Below are 19,159 nucleotides of genomic sequence, written 5' to 3'. Positions count from 1 at the left end.
TTCCAGCTTTGTAGGGGCCTTTCCCCAGCAGAACAACATCCGATGGAACAGATTTCTGAACCTCCAGGCTCTAGCACACGATGTTCCCACCTTCCTGAAGTGAAGACAATTTGGGTCTGGCTAGTTTTTTAATGGGAGGCTGCCCGGGAATCCCAGGTATGTTATCTTCAGTTCTTTGCAAGAAAGGCAGATTAATACAGATAATGAAATATACTTTAGGACCAGAGCGCTGTATGCGCACAGCTCTAAAGCAACATGTTGGGGCATCGTAAACCTTCTGGACTCTCTTTTCCAGACACATGTTGGATTGCCAAAGCACAAGAGCCCAGGATGCAATGGGCACATCTTATTCTTGCAAAACCAGATGAAATCTGAGTTAAACCATCTTAAAGATCCTATGCTTTTTCAGGCAGCTGTCAATTGATTTCTTTTTAATCCCCGTTGTGCATCTGCATCTTTCCCCTGAGGCCTGCCAAGCCGTTACAGTTCAATGCATCCAACATTCTGCATGGCAGAAGGGAATTTAAAGACCCCATGCAACCTGAGCTGTCTGCATAGATCGATTTTCCAAAATGCCTTATCCCTCCTATTGTAATGGAGCCTCTCCATTATATCCGGGGGGAGGCGGGATATAAATTAAAGCAGGGGTAGTCAACCTGTAGTCCTCCAGATGTTCATGGACTACAATTCCCATGAGCCCCCTGCCAGCAAACGCTGGCAGGGGGCTCATGGGAATTGTAGTCCATGAACATCTGGAGGACCACAGGTTGACTACCCCTGAATTAAAGGATGATGATGATGATGATGATGATGATGATGATGATGATGATGATAATAATAATAATAATGTTGGGTTTATTGTTGATGAGTCAGATGCATTGCATAGTTTATATAGAGTGAGTGAAATCAAAGATTCTTAAAGTCATGACATTGACTTTGAGATTCTCTGATTTCGTAAGCATTGTAAAGATATGCTTTTCTATTTTTCCTGTAGGAAACGTTGGACCTGTTCCCAAACAGGGTTTTTGCTCTGGATTTAATGATGTTGGGAGGTGAGGGAGGTTCCTGCTTTCCAACAGCATAGTGGTGCATATGTGCACCTCCCAAGTTTTCCCAGCTTTTCTCTGACCTTTCTCAAATCTGCTTTGCTGCAGTTTGGGGAAAGAACACAGTAAAGCCCAGATCACTGCTGTGTAAGAAGGGTTGTCAGTTCAGCCTGACAACCAGTGGGAGACCAGGATGAGGTCATAGGCAACAGTGTGACATCACTTCTGGGGGCAACCTGGAAGTGATGTCACACCTTTCTAGGAAACATTGAAAACTCTATGGTAACATCTAAGAGTTCCTAGCATTTTCTAAGGAGGACATTACACCAAAGGACCAATGGCCATTAAAAAAAACCCCAAACTGGCAGCAGGCAACAGTAGTTAGGGTTGGGGAATCACCCATCCCTACCAGGAGACTAGAAACCCTACTGAGCGGGTAAAAAACTTTGGATTTTCCAGTCACATTGCAATCCTTTCCACCAGGTAGGGCTTTTGAAAAAAACATAATTGAATACTGTTATATTGATATAACATTATAGTAATATGTTTATAAGGCTCTCTGAATTCTCTTTGGATTTTCTTACCAGTGCATTTCTGATAATGTGTTGCATCCTGCAGATTAGATCCATTAGTGGTCATGCTCTCCACCAGTGCAATGAGTCTTTCCTCAACACTGGAGGCTCCAGAATCAAGGGACAGCTCCTTGTGCTAATTGTTGGGAGACCAAGGCCCATTCTGCAAACCCTAGATCAGTGGTCCCCAACCTTTCTGAGGTTGGGGACCGGCAGGGCATTGGGGTGCGGCCCGCGGCCGCGCGGGCCACGCCCACGCATCGGCCGCGCCCGCTGGCCGCGCCCACACATCGGGCTGCGCCCGCGGGCCGCGCCCCCGCATCGGGCCACGCCCACGCATCGGCCGCGCCCGCGGGCCGCGCCCACACATCGGGCTGCGCCCGCGGGCCGCGCCCCCGCATCGGGCCGCGCCCGCACATCGGGCCGCGCCCGCGAGCCGTGCCCGCACATCGGGCCGCGCCCCCTGCATCGGGGCGCGGCCCGGCCCCGATTCCCTCTCCCCGCCCTGCCGCAGTAAGAAGCTTCCCGGGCCGCAAGCTTGCGGCCGGGGAAGTTTTTTACTGCGGGGGGGGGCGGGGAGAAGGAGCCGCGGCCCGGCGCCATGGCCTTCGCGGCCCGGCACCGGGCCGCGGCCCGCAGGTTGGGGACCACTGACCTAGATGATGTGCTTTCAATGCATTTTCGAAGTAGATTTTCCTGTTCTGCACAGAAGAATCCAGCTGCAAAAGCACACTGAAAGTGCATTATCCAATGTGTGCAGACTGGGCCCAGGTCTCCTACTTGAACAAGAAGAATTCCACCCCCTGCCCCAAGCCACTCGCAGCTGCAGGAGAAAATGGAGGGGGAAGATATGCTATCACTGCAATACTGCAACTTCACAGCCAGTTGCGTAACTAGCAGAGATGTCACACATCACTATGAATCATAGAATCATAGAATCATAGAGTTGGAAGGTACCTCATCTGGGTCATCTAGTCCAACCCCCTGCACTATGCAGGACACTCACAACCCTATCGCTCATCCACTGTAACCTGCCACCCCCTTGAACCTTCACATAATCAGCCTCTCTGTCAGATGGCTATCTAGCCTCTGTTTAAAATTTCCAAAGATGGAGCACCCACCACCTCTGTTCTACTAAGAAACCGCTCTGTCAGGAACTTCTTCCGGATGTTTTGATGGAATTTCTTTTGAATTAATTTCATCCCATTCATTCTGGTCTGTCCCTCTGAGGCAAGAGAGAACAATTCTGCTCCATCCTCTATATGGAACCCTTTTAAATACTTGAAGACTCTATAAGGCTATAGCAATTCCCTGTATCTCTATGGTTTTACCATAGAGATTTGGGGGACTGCTAGAGTGTCACATGGTACTGAACTCTGCCCTCAAAAGCATCCTACAAGCTGGAAGAAAACACCACCTCTAGCAGGCCATATATATGCCAAAATCTCTTAACTGGAAACTGTAATTCTTCTTGCTACTCTTAGAATGGAAAGTGGCATAGCCTGATCTTGCCATATCTCAGGAGTTAAGCAGGATTGGTACTTGGAAGGGAGACCACCAAGGAAGACTCTGCTCGGGAGGTCAACGGCAAACCACCTCACTTGCCTTGAAAGCCCTTGAGGTCACCAAAAGACATCTGCAATTTGACGGCACGTTATGCACAAAGATACATTCCTAGACTGAGATTGCTGCAATCACGTATGCAGGTAGTGGAAGACAAGTCCTTTTGAACTTGGTCGAAATCGTTTCTGAGTAGAAACACCCATAGGATCGGGTTCTTATTGCCCTCCAGGACTGAATAGCAATCGTGTTAAACTTTGGAATGCAATTTGTTTAGAAGCTCTGAAAATAGTATGCATTCCTACCAACTCAGTCACGTATCCTCAGGAGAAGACATCTCCGCAATCTTGAACATGAATGCAACCAGAGCTAATTATATAAGCAGAATTTTACTGCAGGGAACATTTTTAAGTGAACTGCCCCTTTACTGGAAGCGGTGAATGATTCCATTCTCCCAAGCCTTCCAATCCAAACCTTTCCATTCTCGTATGTTGTTATTTATGCAGATGATAAATTGTCCAATATAACTTGAGTGGCAGTCCTTCCTTCACTGAATAATCAGATACGAGGTTGCAGATAAGTGTTTACAACTAACACATTGCATATCATCTCTGCTCACAGGCTGCAACACCTAAAATTGGTCCTTCCTTTCTGCATAGTCCCCATTAGGGCTGCCTGCTGTCAGCCTATCTTCAACAGCCAGAGCTGCCAAAGATTCCACCTGGCCCCCCACTCCCCTATACCTTGATCCATATTAAATGTTATTGTGATCTTAGAATCATAGAATCATAGAGTTGAAAGGGGCCATACAGGCCATCTAGTCCAACCCCCTGCTCAACGCAGGATTAGCCCTAAGCATCCTAAAGCATCCAAGAAAAGTGTGTATCCAATCTTGTCCTCTTCCTTCCCCCAAGCATGGGATTTTCCCCTTGTTTCTTCTTTCTTCCTTGCTGAGCAGCCCCTACATTCCACCCTGTCGCACCCTGACATATTATTATATGTTTTGATGCTGGCCCAGCCCAGGGTCTTGAGGGAAGAAAAAAAATGGCCTGCTAATATTCCACTCCTATGATGGCATGTGGCAGACTTTTGAAAGTCCCAAAATAAACAACATATTTTAACTTGGAAGGGGGAAAGTTAGGTGGAATAAGAAGTTAGGATGTAAGAGATGAAACGATAATAAAAACTGCAGTAACATTGTGATCACACGAACTGTTTTTGTTTTTCAACAAGGTCTTTGAAACTTTGCGGACAGAGGCTTTCATTTCAGTTTCTGCTTTAACTTGCAATAATAGGTTTCTGAATTTCACTGACACTTCACTTTTAGAAGGCAGGAACACACAACCAAGTTCCCAAAATCCTTTGATGAATACAGACCAGGGATCACTACTCTTTTAAGAGTTATCTCTTTTTTCACTGTGCATAGATTACTTCTCTTCACTAGGAGCTCTGTCTTTTTCTGGCGTGGATGGATGGATGGATGGATGGATGGTTGGTTGGTTGGTGGGTTGATTGGTTGGTGGGTTGGTTGGTTGGTTGGTTGGAGGAAAAAGAAGAAGAAGAAGAGTTGGTTTTATACCCTGCATTTCACTATCCGAAGAGGTCTCAAATCAGCTTAAAATCACCTTCCCTTCCTCTCCTCACAACAGACACCCTGGGGATAGATAGGGCTGCGAGAGCCCTGAGATTACTGCTCTGTGAGAATAGCTTCTAACAGTGCTGTGACTAGTCTAAGGTCACCCAGCTGGCTGCATGTGGAGGAGAGGGGAATCAAACCCAGCTCACCAGATTAGAATCTGATACTCTTAACCATTACACCAATGGGGATCTTCCACGATCCTCTCTCTCTTTGCCTCCTTCCCAGTCCTCAATCAGTGCTAAAGCATCTCTTCTTCAACTGTCACTTCCCAACTGTCATTTCTCTCCACATAATTCTGTTTCAACAGTCTGTCACTCAAAGGTTCTCCTCAGACTGCTTCAGTCACTCAATTTTAGCACTCGGTGGGGGCGGGGGAATAGAAAAGATGGTCCTAAAGATATGAGAGTCCCGGACTATTTAGGACTTTAAAGATTAGCACTAAATCCTTGAACCTGACCCAGTTTCCCACCTGAAGCCAGTGTAGCTAGGAGAGCACAGGTGACTATATCTTGTCAGTGGTCTTAGAACAATGTAACAGTTTGAAATTGCATTGTTAGTAGTTAAACAAACAAACAAGCAAACTTAGACATTTATGGCCTATCCTCCAAGTTGCATCTGACTAGTTGTACTAAGGTCCACCGAAATACGTTTGACCCTGCTTCTCGATCCTGTGGCCTTCAAAGCACTTTTCCACAGCAAGCCCCCCCCCCCCAATCTAAGACTGCTAACAAAATATAACCTATCCACCCACCAATTATTTAAATACTGGGAACATGTGAAGTTGTAACAGTTGATCATGGAGGAGTACTTTCACATAGCAGCCCTCACTGTCTGTACTCCTCCTAGCCTGTGCAAAGCTAGAAGAAAGGGCACCCTTTGTCAAGGCCCTCTAGCTTTGCCAGCCCTCACTTTAGAAATCAGTGCAAATGAAGAGCTTTAAAGAAAAACCAAATCAATAAAAGACTAATAGGCCGTAACCTTAAGTATTAAGAGGGACCTTCCCTACCTGTAGTATCAATGGCGAAATTATACGTTGTCAATTTGAATGCAAGAACTATTCATCCAGACTACAAGTTTTTAGGCACACTCCTGATTTTCTTGGCAGTTAATCCAAAAGCATTTGAATTGGTTTGGGCATGGTTCTTCTGAATGTCTGCCCTCCCTGTGCATTTCCTAATTATGGGGTCAGTTTATTTTCTTCCACACATGCCTTCAATAATGAGGATTTTCAAGCGGTAGATGCTTGCACACGAAAGCTCACACCTTGAATAAAACATTGTTGGTCTTAAAGGTGCCTTTGGACTCAGATTTCTAAGAGAGGGTGCTGATGTCATAATGACATCACAGCACCCTCCCCTTTTCAAAAAGTGGCAATCAAATATCGCTAGTGTGTAAATTTTGGTCTAAGAAGGAGTGGAGATGTGAAAAATAAAAACACAAAAATGTGTGTGGGAATCAGGGGATAAACTAAAGCATTGAAGGGCCAGAACCAATGTGGAAAGAACCATTAGACAGGCCCCCTAAGAGTAATATTATCTCTGTGCAGCGAAATCTTGTATTTATTTATTTTTATTTATTGTGTATTTCGGGATTTATATGCCGTCCCTCTCGGAATAGCATCTTGGGGAGGTGGACACAATAAAACCAAAAAAATGAACAGCAATACAAAGAAGTTAAAACTGTAAAGTTTACAAAATTAGTCACTATTGTACCAGCCAGTGCTCGTAAAGATTTATAACCACACTGTCCTTCCAGATATTAGACTAGGGAGGAATCAGAGGGTGAATAGAAGGGCAGAAAGGGCGGGAGGGAGGTCCCGAGATTTCATTGGAGCGTCGTTGTTAACCATCTGGCCTCAACCATAGGCCTGGCAGAAGAGATCCGTCTTGCAGTCCCTGCAGAACTCAGAGAGCTCTGAAATGGCCCTCTCCATTCCACACATGTAGAATAATGCACTTTCAATGTACTTTCAAAGTAGATTTTTCTGTTCTGCACAGGAAAATCTATCTGCGAAAGTACATTGAAAGTGCATTATCCAATGATCTCTCCAGCAATTCCTAGAGTTAACTGGTATCATTTTGGGGTTTTCTCCAGAAGTGGTATAGCATTCTTGCCCCAGTGTCCTCAACCTGACTCTCACTGGTTACCTCCCTGGCTGGCTGGCACACTAGAAACAATCATGGGCTCTCTTTCCCATTCCAGCCCAGTTCAAGCAACCTTCCACATTGTAATGTGTATGTCATGTCTATTTTTTAAAAACCAAAAAAAACCACTCCTCCACGAAACAGATGCATGGTGTTCATACTAAATGCCTAAAAAACGGTTCGCTGTTGAAAAGTCTTTTCCATTGCTCCGTATTTGTATGACTCAGTTTATTGCTCTGTACTTCTTCTTTTTTTTTAGTGTTTACTGGGAACCTTAGAGAAATAAAGTGTTAGAACGAACAAAAGGTTGGGGAAGAAGACACATCCTGTTGGAACAGAACTTTCTGTTTTCTCCGGTAAAGCAAAGTATAAACAATGTTTCCAGGGACAAAACAAGGATCTATCGTTTTTATCTTTTTAAAAAATTGCCATGTAGTATTATAGAGCATAATTCAAATTCTTACGAAAAGCTGCACCAAAGAGAAGTCCCATGTGGAAGCGAAGTCCTTGTCCATCATGAATTGCTCTTGTAATTACATAATTCAGAAAAGCAGTATTGCAAATGTTCACAGTAACTTTAAGGTGGTTAAAATAAGATCGGTTCCCCTGGAGAGAATGGCCACTTTGCAGAGGGGACCCTCTTGCATTATACCCCACTGAGGTCCCTGTCTCCCCAAGCTCCGCCCCCATCTCCAGGAGTTTCCAAGCCTCAATCTGGTGACCCTACTCAGATCTGCTGGAGTCAGCTGTATACAAGCAGTAAGAGAAGGGAGCCACCATATACTAGCAAGAGAGTTTTAAGCCTTAACTGCAGGGCATCTTAGGGGGATGGAGCGCTATTCTATCCTGAAAGCCAACAAGAAACTTGCCCTTTGTTGGCTTCCTCCAGTACTTTGTTGTTTTCCTCCGCTGTCTATGGAGGGAACTCCTAATTGCTAGTTTGCAAAGTTGCAAGGGGCTTAAACAAGCCGGTTTGTTTTGACAGCCTGCTCTTAAACAGAGGTTGCTCTATTATCCTTTTTTTCAAAATACTTATCCAGAAAAATGCAGTGTATCATGTTTTAGCAAAATGCATGACTCATGCCAAGGAAATTCCTAGTAGTAGAATATTTTTTTAAAATCCCACAACAGTGCAATGAAAACCCACATATATATGTTTTCCATAAATCCGCCCCCCCCCCCCCCGCAACTAGATAATATTGTGGGAAAATTTAAGGGATCTAGCATGAGTGGAGGAAATTAAGAAATAAACATTGACCCTACCAAAAGTGATTGTTTTTAATGGACTATTATCCTATCCTGCGTTGAGCAGGGGGTTGGACTAGATGGCCTGTATGGCCCCTTCCAACTCTATGATTCTATTATTCTATGATTCTATACAACGATATAGGCTAGATATCAGGAAAAAAATTTTCACAGTCAGAGTAGTTCAGCAGTGGAATAGGCTGCCTAAGGAGGTGGTGAGCTCCCCCTCATTGGCAGTCTTCAAGCAAAGGTTGGATACACACTTTTCTTGGATGCTTTAGGATGCTTAGGGCTGATCCTGCGTTGAGCAGGGGGTTGGACTAGATGGCCTGTATGGCCCCTTCCAACTCTATGATTCTATGATTATATTGCCCACACCTGAATAGCCCAGACTAGCCCAATTGTGTCAAATTTCAGAAGAAAAGCAGGGTTATCTAGGGTTATGATGCAGAGGCAGGCAATGGCAACCCATCTCCGGTCTTCTCCTGCTCTGAAAACCCTAGGGGAGTCACCGTAAATCAGCTGCAGCGTGATTGCACTTTCCAGCACCATTAGAAATTAGGGAAATAGGAACAATCTGACCATTTCTGCATGGAATGGTAAAACGCGAGTGGCTTCCTGCTTGCAAATGCGGGATGGTAAACCTCATGTTTGCAGCCCTCTTTATGGGAGATGCCTCCCACGTTTCCCCTATGCCCCATTGTGGCTTTTTGCCTCCCAACAAGACTGGAAGGGAAAGCAAAACAAATACCCCCCTCTGCTTTGTGGCATACAATATTGTAGAGTAACACACATAAATGCATTTAAGCTAGCTAAATACATTTAGCCTAGCGGGGGTTCTTGGCAGCTCTGCCTGTTGACATCCTGTGCGGAAGAAGAAGAAGAAGAGTTGGTTCTTATATGCCGCTTTTCCCTACCCGAAGGAGGCTCAAAGCGGCTTACAGTCGCCTTCCCTTTCCTCTCCCCACAACAGACACCCTGTGGGGTGGGTGAGGCTGAGAGAGCCCTGATATCACTGCCCAGTCAGAACAGCTTTATCAGTGCTGTGATGAGCCCAAGGTCACCCAGCTGGCTGCATGTGGAGGAGCGCAGAATCGAACCCGGCATGCCAGATTAGAAGTCCGCACTCCTAACCACTACACCAAACTGGAAGGTGGGGCTGAGAGAGCCCTGATATTCCTGCTGGCTCAAAATGGCTTTATCACGGCTATGACTAGCCCAAGGTCACCCAGCTGGCTGCATATGGCAGAGCGGGGAATCAAACCCCGCTTACCAGATTAGAAGCCCGCGCTCTTTAGCAGCTACACCATGCTACCTTTTTAATGATGCACTTGATCATTTGTAACAGTGTGCCATTTAAGTGTAGATGCTTTAAAAGTTATAACTTTATTTCATCAGCATTCTCTTTTGAAGAGTAATTAGCTACCACCATCCTCATAGGAGAGGCAGTAATAAAAAACAGTGTTTGCATTTTTGTTCATTTCTACAGAAAAAGACAGCAGCGTTTTGAGATCCTTGTCTTCAGTTATCTATCCTAAAAAGAAGGTTTGCCAGCTCTCGGTTGGAAAATTCTTGGAGATTTGGGGGGGGGGGGGTTAGGATAGAGATCCCATTGGGGTCTAGTGCCAGGGAGTCCCCCTTACAAAACTCCCATGTTGTTCTGGGGAACTGATAGCGTGGAGACCAGTTCAGTTCAAGTGGGTAGCCAATTGGTCTGAAGCAGCAGAACAAAGTTTGAACCCAGTGGCTAAGTTCAAATTTTGTTCTGCTACTTCAGACCAAGTTATTTGGCTCAAACTTTGTTTTGGAGACCAGCTGTAATTCTGGGAGCTCTCCAACCACCACCTGCACACTGGCAAGTCTAAATTCACACACACACACAGAGAAACCTGCCTTGTGACCACAAAAAACCCCCCTTGTTGTTGTTGTTTTGGCAATAATTCCCCAAATACCAGAGCCACAAATTTTTCCTTAGGAATCCTAAAAGGAACTTGCAAGTTTGCACCTTATCATTTCCCATTCCTAGGAAGCTGCAAAGAAGCTTGAGAACCGTTCTAAAGTGTCTGAGAGTTTTATCATGTGGAAATAAAAATTACACATTACATTCCCTTAGGAAAATAAACTAACCTGCAAAGGGTCACAGGACTGCCACTTAAGAAAATTAAACCTTCAGTTCCTGGGAAGTATAGGCCTAGAGCAGGGGTAGTCAAACTGCGGCCCTCCAGATGTCCGTGGACTACAATTCCCAGGAGCCCCTGCCAGCGAATGCTGGCAGGGGCTCCTGGAAATTGTAGTCCACGGACATCTGGAGGGCCGCGGTTTGACTACCCCTGGCCTAGAGCCTCAGAGAACTTTTCTGTAGACCCATTCCTGAGCAGGACTGCTTCTGAGAAAAGTGCCCTGCAAACTACCTCACTGCAAGCCTAAAATCATCATCAACTCAGGCCTAGCTAGCTTCTCTTCAGTATTATCAAGACGTATGAAAGTCTTATGAAAGTATTATCAAGACGTATGAAACATGCTGTTTTTTCCTCCCATGTCTTGTAAACTGGATGAGGAGAAGAAGAAGGAGAAGGAGAAGAAGAAGAAGAAGAAGAAGAAGAAGAAGAAGAAGAAGAATTGGTTCTTATATGCTGCTTTTCTTTACCAGAAGGAATCAAAGTGGCTTACAATCACCTTTGCTTTCTTCTCCCCACAACAGATACCCTGTGAGGGAGGTGAGGCTGAGAGAGCCCTGATATTACTGCTCGGTCAGAACAGCTTTATCAGTGCTGTGGCGAGCCCAAGGTCAGCCAGCTGGTTGCATGTGGGGGAGTAAGGAACCAAATTTGGCTCATCAGATTAGAAACCGCGGCTCTTAACCACTACACCAGGCTGTGTACACATGTAAGTCCCACCAATTTCATTTTAGTAAGCCCAATTCAGGTTGCAGGTTTAACAGCACCCAGACAGCATGCAATTCAATATCACCATTTAAATTTAAGCACAGCTTTAGCACAGAGACCTTGTGTCTCACATTTAAGGCCAAACATCTAGCATCTATTCCAGAGCTGACTTGCTCAGGGGTCCCAGTTCTGCATGGAGCCTGTCTAAGTAACCCCTAATAGATTAACCACAACACAAGTGCAGATTTAAACATAAGACACAAGACAGGAACTTTGCCTGTTGTCGTAATGCATCGGCAACTGCTTAAAAAACAAACAAACAACCCAAACAGTACAATAAATGAAAAGGAAGTTGGAGGGGGAATCATACCAGTTTGCTTTTCTTATCCATGGATCAACCTGCCTTTATCTCTCCCCCTTTCTCACTTTCAGCTGCTTCCTTGGAAGATGCAGAAGTCACCCTGCCTGGGATTGTTTGTCCACTGGCTAAGCCTTTGCTTTCAAAACTGGCCCAATGCAGATGAAGTCAGGGTGCCAGCTGTCCGCAGAGGACAATGGTGCAATTGGAAGATGCCTTTCCAAACAAAAGAGCAGCTTCCAGGATTGATTCTCTGCCCCCCCCCTTTTCCCTCCCTTCAAGCTCTCTACATGCAAGTTTTGCCTGAAACGACTCCGTGGAAAGTGTCATGGCCCTCCCAAAACCTTCTTTCAAAGGCATCGAATTCCTTTGACCGGCCACCACGTTTTAGGGAGGTTTCCAGAGGTTACAATATGCAGCCAGTGAATCGTTTCACTGGCTGACCTTTTTCTTTTTCTTTAATTGTTTAGAGCAAACCTTCAGCGCGTGACCTCGGCCTGCGGGTTCTGCGGGGCAGGACTTGGAAGGAACCTTGCAAGAATTCAAAGAGAAGGAAACATTTTTTTTGCTCACTACTTAACATCCTGTCATGCAACAAAAACTAGAACTTAGTCACACAATGGAGCAATGATCTTTTAGAGTCCAGTGATTGTCCTCTTTCACAGCCTGCCATCCCCAAAGTCCATCTCTTTCCTCTTCTTGGAGGCCCAAGATGGAGGTCTCAAATGAACACCCCATTAGAGAACACATCCAGGAGTGATTGAAGGATTCACGGGGCTCATAGCACCGGAGCTGGTTTAAGGATTCGTGGGGTCTTAGCAGAGTACAATTGCGGCAGGAGCAGCCAGACTGGGGGTGGAGGGGGCTCCCACAGTGGAAAGGGGCATCATTCTGAGTGTCCTTAAAGAGGGGAGGGGGAGGGGATCTGTGTGGGAGAAGACATTGTGTGGGGGTCCTGGAAGCTACATGGATAAACCAGCCCTGAAACAAGCTGCTAAGAGCCTATAATTAAGGTTCCAGCTCTTTAGCAGGGCAGGCCTGCTAAGGTTTCCCCCTTCTGCACTTCGGCTCCACCCCTTCCTGGCTCCTGCCATTCTTAGCTAGGGGTTATAAGTGCTCTGAACGTATAAACACTCCAGGATGCAAACAGAGTGTTATTGTGGCCCTTCCAAACAAACAAACTAAAAAACAAAAAAAAACAAACCTTCTTCCTATTTCAATAACAAGCCAAATAACTTGGAAGCAAGTCCAAGGACTGAATTAGTCATGCTGGCAGGAGTGTACATCCATGACTTTGCAACCATGAAGTTTTAGAGAAGAGACACTAGACCAGGGTTTCGTGATACCCTTGGGTTTCTTGATGGCCCCGGAAGGGTTTCCTGAATGGGTGGGAGTTAACTTTTATATATTTTTCAAATTTGTTAAAACATTGATCATGTGATAGGGCCATATATGGTCATGTTGACTCCCCCCCATTGATGGGTCTGGAAGGGGTGGGAAGGGGAGGAGCCCCAGATGGGTGTGTCCACAGCTCTGCTTCCCAACTATATTCTGCATGATCATACCACTTCTGGGGTTTCTCGAAGCCTGGAGAATGTTTCAGGGGGTTCTCTCAGTGGTAAAAATCTGAGAAAGGCTGCCCTAGACTGTAATCCACCCTGAGTCCATGTAAATTTAATTGTTATACTACAAAGATCAATTCCCTTCGAGCAAATGGCAGATTTGGATGGTGACCTCTATAGCATTGCATCCTCTTGAGCTCCCTCTCCAGGCTCCCAAACCTCCAGGAATTTGCCAATCTAGAGTTGGCAACCCTACTTCCCTTGATCATCTCCCCCACCACCACGCACACACTGCAAAATCCCCCATTCTTGAGCCTTTCCTCACAGCAAAATGTTGTTTCCCTGAAACTTTCCCTTTGCTGACAATGATTGTTGTGCTTATCACATGATTCCTCCTATCTGCTTTGTGGGCAGCTGTGCTCTGAACAGGAATGTGTGGCTTGAACTATATGGGAACAGAGCCTCCTCTTTCATGTTAGGGTGATCAGATGCAAAGGAGGGGAAAGCTCTTGGTACAGTTGCATGGAAGGCAGAATTAAAACGATCTTGTCAGGTTTGAGGAGTGTCAGCCTCCCAGTAGGAGCTGGGTATTAAGTTTGTGGGTTCTGTAAAACACAGACCCAGTTTCTTCAAATCCAACAACTCTTTATTCAACACCAACACCGACTAGGGCTTATTCCGCACACATAGGATAATGCACTTTCAATGTGCTTTGGCAGCTAATTCTAAAGGGCATTGAAAGTGCATTATCTGTCTGTTGTGTGCAGAATGGGCCTAGAACGGAACACACAGGAGCTCATGGAACTTATATACACTTGAGCTGGCCTGTCAAGGAACCTGATTGGCCCTTAACAAAACCATCTGATTGGTCTATAATAGAGTCCTAATACAATTCACCCATTGGTCACATTGGAATCCTTCATTTGCATACTGCAGCTCTTAAGCAGGCTCTCTGCATATACAACACTGGGGATCCCCTGGAATTACAGCTCATCTCCAGGCAACAGAGATCAGCCTGGAGAAGATGGCTGCTCAGAAGGTGAACGTTTTTGACATTATACCCCAATGAGGTCACTCCACTCTCCAAATCTCTCCCTCTGTCATGTCCCAGTTTTTTTCCAGGCTAGAGCTGGCAACCCAATCCGGTGCAGCTTGTGATGCTGGAGAGAGGAAAGGCAGGAAGGCTCTCGACATCATGCCCTCCAAACTGTTCCTGCAAAATCTTAGGAGCAAGAGCAGCTGTAGTTTGCAAAATCTTGACAACTTCTACCCTAGGAGGATCCAATATTCCAGAGTCTTCAACACTGTTTACTTGGCATCTTATCACTTTCACTTTTGCCCCACAGTGTTGAAACTCATGATTTCAAAACATACATTTTAGGAACTTATCCCGCGTCTGTCAAATATTCCATGGGGGGGGGGGAACTCCCATGAAAAACAGACAGTAGAGAGGCATGAGACAAGCTGGCTCCCTAAAACCAGTAAAATATAAGAAGACTTATGACTAACAAAGGCAGCTCATATTCTCTCTGTACTATTAATCAAGTCCATCTTTCAGTATGAATCATAGTTGAAATGTATCCTCATGGTATCGTTCATTCCACCCGTAACGTCAGCCAGCATGGAAATGGGAGAGCTAGGTTCAAAACCTCCCTCTGCCATGGAGACTTTCTGGGTGACATTGGGCCTAACCTACCTCACAGGATTATTAGAATCATAGAGTTGGAAGGGACCTCCTGGGTCATCTAGTCCAATCCCCTGCCCCATGCAGGACACCCACAACCTTATCGCTCATCCACTGTAACCTGCCACCCCTTTGAATATTCACAGAATCAGCTTCTCCGTCAGATGGCTATCCAGCCTCAGTTTTAAAAGTTCCAAAAATGAAGAACCTGTCACCTCCTGAGGAAATTGTTGAGTATAAAATGGAACAGATGAGAACAACGTTGTAATGTACGTTACTGTAGGTCTTCTCGGCAAGTCTGTGTGGTGATCATAATGTATAGTTTGGTCTGCAGTCACCATGATTAGCAGCCATTGATTGACCTCTTCTCCATGTATCTGTCCAGTCCCCTTTTAAAGTCATCTACAGTGAATGCCATTGCTGTGTACACTGAATGAATGACACGATTTTAATGGATATCCAGAAACTCTATTCTAAAGTCTTGTTGTTGATTTGGAATATGAACTGACTGAGCTACATATTATGGAAACATGAAGTTGCCTTACAATGAATCAGACCATTGGTCCTTCAAGGACCATCGATCGTTTCTCAGACTGGTTTGGGGTTTTTTAAGTTATTTGTTTGCAAGGGCCATAATAATATGGAGTGTTTATATGTTCAGAGCACTTGTAACTCCTAACATAAGCAAGGAAGGGGTGGACACTTTAGATGCAGAAGAAGACAGAATGTGTGGAAAGAAGTCTTCTATAGCAGGGGTAGTCAATCTGTGGTCCTCCAGATGTTCGTGGACTACAATTCCCATGAGCATTTGCTGGCAGGGGCTCATGGGAATTGTAGTCCATGAACATCTGGAGGACCACAGGTTGACTACCCCTGTTCTATAGAACCAGTGTGGAGTGGAGGTGTGTGTGTGTGTGTGTGTGTTGAATTGGGAAACTTTTGTATATACACAATTGACCACCGCAGTCCTTTCTGGACAGCTGCCCAATATCCCTAGCCAGCTACAGCTGTTAGCCTCCTGTTATCCAGCTGGAAGGATCCATCCCATCATTTGACAATTACTGCTTTAGATCAATGTGGTCTGAGCCGTACATCAATAATATGGTACCCACTGAATATCCCAAAGGTTCAATTAACAAAAACGTTTACGCTGAGCTGGTATTTGAGAGGGCCCAGCTTGTGTCACATCCCACAATCAGAATGCATGCTTTTCGGCAATGTCTATAATTTAAGTTTCTGGCATGGCTTCGTTGAGTTTCGGGGAAGAACATTTTAGTTACTGCACTTTGATCATCAGCTCTGCTATGTCCCGAATTTTCCAAAGGGATTTAGTCATCCATCAGTTGTCAAAGATGTCCGGAGTCTGAAGCAAGCATACAAGGTCTCTGGTTCATAAGCCTTGAAGAAAGACATTAGCCACCTAATTCTATGCAGAGTTAAGAACGCTTTAACCCATTGAATTTCTAGTCCATCTTGCTCCCTGGACTCAAGGCAGATTACATGGAAGTATCCCATAAAACCCCCAATCTTAAAACCAACTGAAGCATTGAATTTAATGGAACTTAATTCTGAGCAAACATACAGAGAACCAACCTGGAAATTATACAATAAAAACTCCAGCCTAGCAACTCTTGAGTGGGACTTAAGACCACAGAATGATCACTTAAGATTTGTCAACATCATATAAGCCTGTTAAGTCAATTCTGTTTGATGAACAAATATTATTGAAATTTTCCCATTAAGCCCCGAAGAGTCTCTGAACATATGACATAGAATCATAGAATCATAGAATCATAGAGTTGGAAGGGGCCATACAGGCCATCTAGTCCAACCCCCTGCTCAACGCAGGATTAGCCCAGAGCATCCTAAAGCATCCAAGAAAAATGTGTATCCAACCTTTGCTTGAAGACTGCCAGTGAGGGGGAGCTCACCACCTCCTTAGGCAGCCTATTCCACTGCTGAACTACTCTGACTGTGAAAAACTTTTTCCTGATATCTAGCCTATATTGTTGTACTTGTAGTTTAAACCCATTACTGCGCGTCCTCTCCTCTGCAGCCAACAGAAACAGCATCCTGCCCTCCTCCAAGTGACAACCTTTCAAATACTTAAAGAGGGCTATCATGTCCCCTCTCAAGAGGGCTATCATGTCCCCTTGTCATGTCTGATTTAAAACTACAAGGATATTTGGATAAAGCAGAAATTTCAAGTGATATTCCTAATACGTTTGTTGTTTGAACAGGGAAAATAAGTGTGTACTGCTTCAGAAGACAATGACAGCCTGGGCAAGCCAGATCCTGTCAGATCTTGCCCTGCCCCCTAACTGCCTCCAACCCCCTGATTGGCCCTCGGGGAGGGCACTCAACCCTCAGAGGACCAATCAGGTAGGGGATGACCCATCCCTGACTGCCTCCTCCTCTACCTTCCAGCTGCATGAAGAGGCAGCAGTCAGGTAAGGTGGCCTGCAGCCCAAGCAGCCCTGCTGTGGCCTCGCCAGGCCTCGGTAAAGCTGCCCAAATGTGTATGGGGGAGGCAGGGAGCCCCTACCCAAGCTTGCACCCACCCCAAGCAGCCAGACCTCAGCAGAGCTTTCTGGGGGGGCGAGGGAGGCAGGGAGCCTCCGCCAGAGCGTGCTATGGCCTCGAATAGCCTCACTGTGGCCTCACCAGGTCTCGGCTGAGCAACCCAAATGGGGGGGGGGAGGGGAGAGCCCCTTGTGCCAGTATACACATAAAATGCATTAAAATTCACTCAAAAAGTAGTCCAATTCATTTAAGGTAAAAGCCACATCAAAAGGTTGGCCTTTTCTCTCTGATGGTACAGGGTTTTTTCTCATATTTGTAGAACAATCTGTTTAATCAGTTCCATGTTCCAGTTTCTGAGTTTAGATATCCACAAATGGTCCACGTTGAAAATTACATGTTGGTGACAATAATGATGACAATGCCCATGGAATTTTGAAGGGGGCAGCAAAAGGGATAAAACTAGCATTGTTTCTCCAGGGCAGGGGTAGTCAAACTGCGGCCCTCCAGACGTCCATGGACTACAATTCCCATGAGCGCTTGCCAGAGGACTCTGGAGGGCCGCAGTTTGACTACCTCTGCCCTAGGGGAAAGGACTGCATGTTATCGCTTTGTAGACAACCCGAATCCAGTATTTCAGTTTTAGTGGAAACTTTCCTTATCCGTAGGAACAATTTGCAAAACTGAGAGGTTGGCCAGTGCACATGCGTAGACTCCATGCATATGAGGCTTTATAAAAATCTGATTCCAATTTCTTTTGGACACTTTGGTTTATGTCATCGCTCAGAGTTTATGGTCTGCTTCAGATTATTTCGAACATCTGTGCTCCCTCACTCCCCCCCCTCACCCAATCCTTGCTTGTCAGAGGGTATTGATTTCCATTGTAATGTTACCATTGTAATTCAGGTGATTTCTCATTAGGGAGTTCGTCACCCTGCACTTATTGGAAGACATGGCAGTTCTCAGAGCTCTCCTGCATGGACGCCACTAACAAGATACAGATGTCTGAAGACGTTTGCAGTGACTCGCAAAAGCTCCACAAATGTTGCTAGTCTTTAAGGTGCTCCTGGACATTTGCAAAAGAGCAAGATTCTGCTGCTACCAGGGGTAGTCAAACTGCGGCCCTCCAGATGTCCATGGACTACAATTCCCAGGAGCCCTTGCCAGCATTCGCCAGCGAATGCTGGCAAGGGCTCCTGGGAATTGTAGTCCATGGACATCTGGAGGGCCGCAGTTTGACTACCCCTGCTACAGACTAACACAGCTATCTCTCTGGGACCACCTGACTTTCACAGATTACAGATTTGGTAATGATAGCACTACATATAACTGTAAGATATATTATGAAGCAGATTGTCATATTTGTATGGATCTGTAGGTGAGAGATACACGCTGGAGATCTCTGGAAATTTTGGCTGATCTCCAGATTACAGAGATCAGCTCCCCTAGAAGACCACACATTAGTAGACCACACATTGAACATGAGTCAACAGTGTGACTCAGTGGCTAAAAAGGCAAATGGAAGCTCTGTGGAATGGATATGCATCTTTTAAAATGTCTCTTGGCAAGTGGTATGAAGAGAAGGTTGAGAGGACTGACAGGAAGCACACATGTCTTCCAGGTACATAAGGTGAAAAAATCTGAGGAGAAAATGAGAGAAGGGAGACAGCAAACCTTCGTGAGCTCTGTGAAAACATTGAACAGCCGTCAAATCAAAGTAAAATGCCTTGTTTGTTCTCTCTTATCACCGTTCCACTTTGACACAAAACAGGAATTGCTTTATTGGTTCGGATACCTAAAGGGTCAAATGGGCTGCCCAAAAGGTTGGCGAACATTTTCCAAACAAGTGAAGTCATGTGGGTTTCCTTCCTCTCCGCAGATGTGTCTCCTCTGGTTATTTTATTGCTTCTGTTAAATCTGGTTTGCTTCCCCCTTCCCCATGTT

General features: G+C 45.4%; 1 protein-coding gene across 2 annotated transcripts in view; it reads right to left on the bottom strand.

Annotated features, from left to right (window-relative positions):
* ENPP2 (ectonucleotide pyrophosphatase/phosphodiesterase 2) overlaps window positions 1-11,588 on the bottom strand; it is an 88,890-nt gene extending 77,302 nt beyond the window's left edge. For both annotated transcript variants that reach the window (XM_077351600.1, XM_077351604.1), the window contains exon 1: window positions 11,462-11,588. In XM_077351600.1, the coding sequence (XP_077207715.1) occupies window positions 11,462-11,482 (21 nt within the window). In that variant the 5' untranslated portion in view covers window positions 11,483-11,588. The remainder of the gene's footprint in view (window positions 1-11,461) is intronic.
* Between the last annotated feature and the right edge of the window lie 7,571 nt (window positions 11,589-19,159).

The sequence above is a fragment of the Paroedura picta genome, chromosome 9 (assembly GCF_049243985.1).
Source record: "Paroedura picta isolate Pp20150507F chromosome 9, Ppicta_v3.0, whole genome shotgun sequence".
NCBI classification, from domain to species: domain Eukaryota; kingdom Metazoa; phylum Chordata; class Lepidosauria; order Squamata; family Gekkonidae; genus Paroedura; species Paroedura picta.
Note: the sequence above shows the minus strand (reverse complement) of the source record. Positions and strands in the feature narration are given on the sequence as shown.